Source organism: Periplaneta americana, chromosome 1 (assembly GCF_040183065.1).
Source record: "Periplaneta americana isolate PAMFEO1 chromosome 1, P.americana_PAMFEO1_priV1, whole genome shotgun sequence".
NCBI lineage: Eukaryota > Metazoa > Arthropoda > Insecta > Blattodea > Blattidae > Periplaneta > Periplaneta americana.
In genome coordinates, this window is record NC_091117.1 from 194,605,188 (window position 1) to 194,609,797 (window position 4,610).

At 42.3% G+C, this 4,610-nt stretch overlaps 1 protein-coding gene across 1 annotated transcript in view; it reads right to left on the bottom strand.

Annotated features, from left to right (window-relative positions):
• LOC138706009 (nose resistant to fluoxetine protein 6) overlaps positions 1-4,018 on the bottom strand; it is a 162,795-nt gene extending 158,777 nt beyond the window's left edge. Inside the window, exon 1 of the mRNA XM_069834891.1 lies at positions 3,643-4,018. Coding sequence (XP_069690992.1) covers positions 3,643-3,976 — 334 coding nt within the window. The 5' untranslated portion in view covers positions 3,977-4,018. The remainder of the gene's footprint in view (positions 1-3,642) is intronic.
• Between the last annotated feature and the right edge of the window lie 592 nt (positions 4,019-4,610).

Sequence of the window (4,610 nt, forward strand, 5' to 3'; positions counted from 1 at the left end):
TCTGTATTAGAAATGTGTCTGGGTCGCATTTTTCTCGCTATAGCCTTCCCTACATACTTCACTATAATGATTTTTGTTGCAGCTACAAGACCGATTATAACATTATGGCCATAGTTCCATATTTAACAATTTCGGAAGAATGGGTCGACCATGTTTTCATTTGTTAACGAAAAGGACCGGACAAATACATCTTAACCGTAGAACACCAATCGCATCTACGCTATCACGTTGATATCCTAGCTCGATTTTTCTTTCGGTGCGTGGTTTAGAGGTAGCGTCGCAGTTCAGGAGTCGCGCTGTAAACACAGAAGGTCGCGGGTTCGATTCCCGATAGAATCATGGATTTTGTCCATTGACCTTATCCTTCCGGTCGTCCTATGGTCCTGGAGTTATCCTAGTTAGTAAGAAGTATGGGTATCAGGGGAATTTCTCTGGGGAGGTGGGGGTAAAAGCGGAAGCACGTAGGACCGACAACCCTACTGTTACAAAAGGTGGAAACTTTAACTTTAACTTTCCGCTATCGTATGAGCCTCCATGGCCTAATGTAGGGATAATAATACCATTACTTAGAATCTTAACTGGACGAGACTCTGTATAGTATGTTATTTTACGACGCTTTATCAACATCTCAGGTTATTTAGCGTCTGAATGAGATGAAGGTGATAATGCCGGTGAAATGAGTCCGGGGTCCAGCACCGAAAGTTACCCAGCATTTGCTCATATTGGATTGAGGGAAAACCCCGGAAAAAACCTCAACCAGGTAACTTGCTCCGACTGGGAATCGAACCCGGACTACCTGATTTCATGGCCAGACGCGCTAACCCTTACCCAACAGGTGTGAACGACTCTGTAAAAGTGTGCGATTCTCGAACTGTAGTATTTATTACATATCGACGGCCCCGTTCAAAAGGGAAATAATTCAAAATTTAAAGTTTTGAGAAATCTGAATTTTTAAAGCGTTATGTTGATCTGAAGAATCCGATTAACAAACTCTAGTTTGAAACTTAAACTTATAACTCGGTATATATAAAACATCATTAACTGGATTTTTAAGTAATTTCAACGATCCTTTGATTTTTCACACCAACATACAACTTTAAATTGTAGGTTTCAGAAAACTTGAAATTTTGAGTCGTTTCCCTTTCGATCTGGCCCGTCGATATATCACTTTATGGTCCACACCTGTGGAGTAACGGTCAGCGCATCTGACCGCGAAACCAGGTGACCCGGGTTCGAATCCCGGTCGGGGCAAGTTATCTGGTTGAGGTTTTTCCCGGGGTTTTCCCTCAAGCCAATACTAGCAAATGCTGGGTAACTTTCGGTGTTGAACCCCGGACTCATTTCACCGGCATTATCACCTTCATATCATTCAGACGCTAAATAACCTAGATGTTGATACAGCGTCATAAAATAACCCAATAAAAATAAATAAAATAAAAATATATCACTTTATGTTTCAAATGCTACGATGCTTTCAAAAAAATTAAACATATAATTCAATAGAAATACAGTCCTAGTCAAAAGTATGCAACAAGTTTGAAATAGTGGGCGAAAGCCAAAGAAGCAGTAGTAGGTCTACTTCAAATAACACCACACTTATTCCTGTGGTGGTAGAGTGGTCAGACCTTCATTCGGTCACGAAAGTGGTCCGGATTTTAGTCCCGATCAGGCCAGGAATTTTTCATTGAAAAATGTATAAACTAGTGGCACTTGTAGTGGACAAGATCGCTGTTGAGATTATCCCGTCCACACCTGTGGAGTAACGGTTAGCGCGTCTAGCCGCGGAACCAGGTGGACCGGGTTCGATTCCCGGTTGGGGCAAGTTACCTAGTTGAGGTTTTTTTTCCGGGGTTTTCCCTCAACCCAATATGAGCAAATGCTGGGTAACTTTCGGTGCTGGACCTCGGACTCATTTCACCGGCATTATCACCTTCATCTCATTCAGACGCTAAATAACCTAAGATGTTGATAAAGCGTCGTAAAATAACCCAATAAAAATAAATAAAAAAGTATTACTTTATGTTTCAAATACTACGATGCTTTCAAAAATATTAAACATATAATTCAATAGAAATACAGTCCTAGTCAAATGTATTTTTTTTTTTTAATTTTAGTAGGTTATTTTTCGACGCTTTATCAACATCTCAGGTTATTTAGCGTCTGAATGAGATGAAGGTGATAATTCCGGTGAAATGAGTCCGGAGTCCAGCACCGAAAGTTACCCAGCATCTAGTCAAATGTATGAAACAAGTTTGAAATAGTGGACGAAAGCCAAAGAAGCAGTAGTAGGTCTACTTCAAATAACACCACACTTATTCCTGTGGTGGTAGAGTGGTCAGACCTTCAGTCGGTCGCGATAGTGGTCCGGAATTTAGTCCCGATCAGGCATGGAATTTTTCATTGAAATATGTATAAACTAGTGGCACTTGTAGTGAACAAGATCACTGTTGAGATTCACCCGTTTCCCTATGTTAGGCACGTACACCATTCCGTCAAGATCACCATATCATCACCATTTCATTGCATTCTCCGATCCCCAGCTGGCGAAGTGCACATGAGTCTGTTTCCGACACGAGTGGGGTTATCTGCTCACAACCGAATACGCAGCGGACATTAGCGCAGTCAGATGGTGTACGTTAGGAATACCCTAGCTTGGGGATAGTTTCCGTGATGTAAGATCCAGGTACAAAAAAATGAAACACCACACTTATGCCCACGTGCATCAACGTCGGTTAATGTAACCACTGGTTAAAATTGTCACCTAACCCGTGTTTAAGCATTTTTACAGTGGATCGACCTCGCTTACGACTTAAATAGGAGGTTAACCACAGTAATTTCTGTAACACAAGAACAGTCATATCGGCTGCTTATGTTACGATTCTATGTAACTATTATTTTCTGTACTTTAAGAGGGAATACTCGAATATCTCTTTCTCTATGTCACTGGCTGGATGGATCTTAGGATAATGAACAGTTCCCTGGTGTAAATGGGGTCCTGGATCGTACACACATTCCTGCTCATCTTCTGCATCCTTTTCCTTTATGGATATTACTTCTTTTTTATATAATATATTTACATCTAGTAAGTAAGCATATCAATACTTCAACCTCACATTGGGATATAATCATTTTTGCATCCAATTTTCCATTTTGTACGATTTTAACCTAACAACACTGAAAAACAAAGAAATGCAACTCGTAAATACAACAGTGCCGAAAGGCAAACAAATGCAACGCGAAAATGTAAGACACGTTCATTTCGATGCAGAACAGAGTGAGCACAGTCGCTTTTAGACGTTGACTATTATCTTTGCAGCGGTATGGATGCTTTCCTTTAGCCATTTTGTAGAAACAGTGTACCATCATAGACTTTACTCTGGTTAAATGAGGTGTCAGCTAGCCATGTTTAAGTAATCGGTGATTGTGAATGGTGCACAGAAATTACATTTTAACCACAGTTACTGTTTAACCGTCGTTTCGTAATCTATGATTACTGCGTTTTTAACCGACGTTGATGCACTTTGCCATTAGCAATATCTTCAGAAGGTTGTGTGATAGGCCCAAATAAAGAAATATGCAAAATATACGGGGTGTATCAGCGTGCACATCAACGCAAGACTGACAAGAAGCAATCAAACTCACTTTTGAGAGCCCAGGGCATCCCTTTCTTCAGATGGTCGAGGTACTGATCGACGTCGGCGGCGCATGCGTCACTCATGTCACTGCGGGGGTAGCTCCATCGACGGGCGAGACGCTGGGGGTTGAAGACGTCAAGAAGTGTCCCCAATGACCGGAAGTGGCCCGTGGCGTTGGACAAGGGCTCCGCCATGCCGTCGCTGTTCCACTCCGCAGATTTGATGTCCCTCTGGTTGCTGCCCGCTATGTGTCGAGGCACCACGTTCTGGCGGGGTTCGTCGATCGCTACAGCCACCGCGGCGTGCAGCCCCAGCACCAGTACCACGAGGAGACGCGCCATGCCACACACTTTCACTGCCCAACACCGAATGTGCGCGCTGCGCGACTGCTGGCCTTTATATCCTTTCTCCCACACTTTCCACCAACTGTCTTATAACAGAGGTAGCATCCAGAAAGTCTCAGGTAATGATGAGTACAGTATTAGGACCAATCTTATTTATAATATATATTAATAATTTGTCTTTTATCATCCAGTCTGCTGTCAAAAAATCTGAAAGTTGGAATTTATAAAACAGTTACATTACCGGTTGTTCTGTATGGCTGTGAAACTTGGACTCTCACTTAGAGAGAGGAGCAGAGGTTAAGGGCGTTTGAGAATAAGGTTCTTAGGAAAATATTTGGGGCTAAGAGGGATGAAGTTACAGGAGAATGGACAAAGTTACACAACGCATTGTATTCTTCACCTGACATAATCAGGAACATTAAAACCAGACGTTTGAGATGGGCAGGGCATGTAGCACGTATGGGCGAATCCAGAAATGCATATAGAGTGTTAGTTGGGAGGCCGGAGGGAAAAAGACCTTTGGGGAGGCCGAGACTTAGATGGGAAGATAATATTAAAATGGATTTGAGGGAGGTGGGATATGATGGTAGAGAATGGATTAATTTTGCTCAGGATAGGGACCAATGGTGGG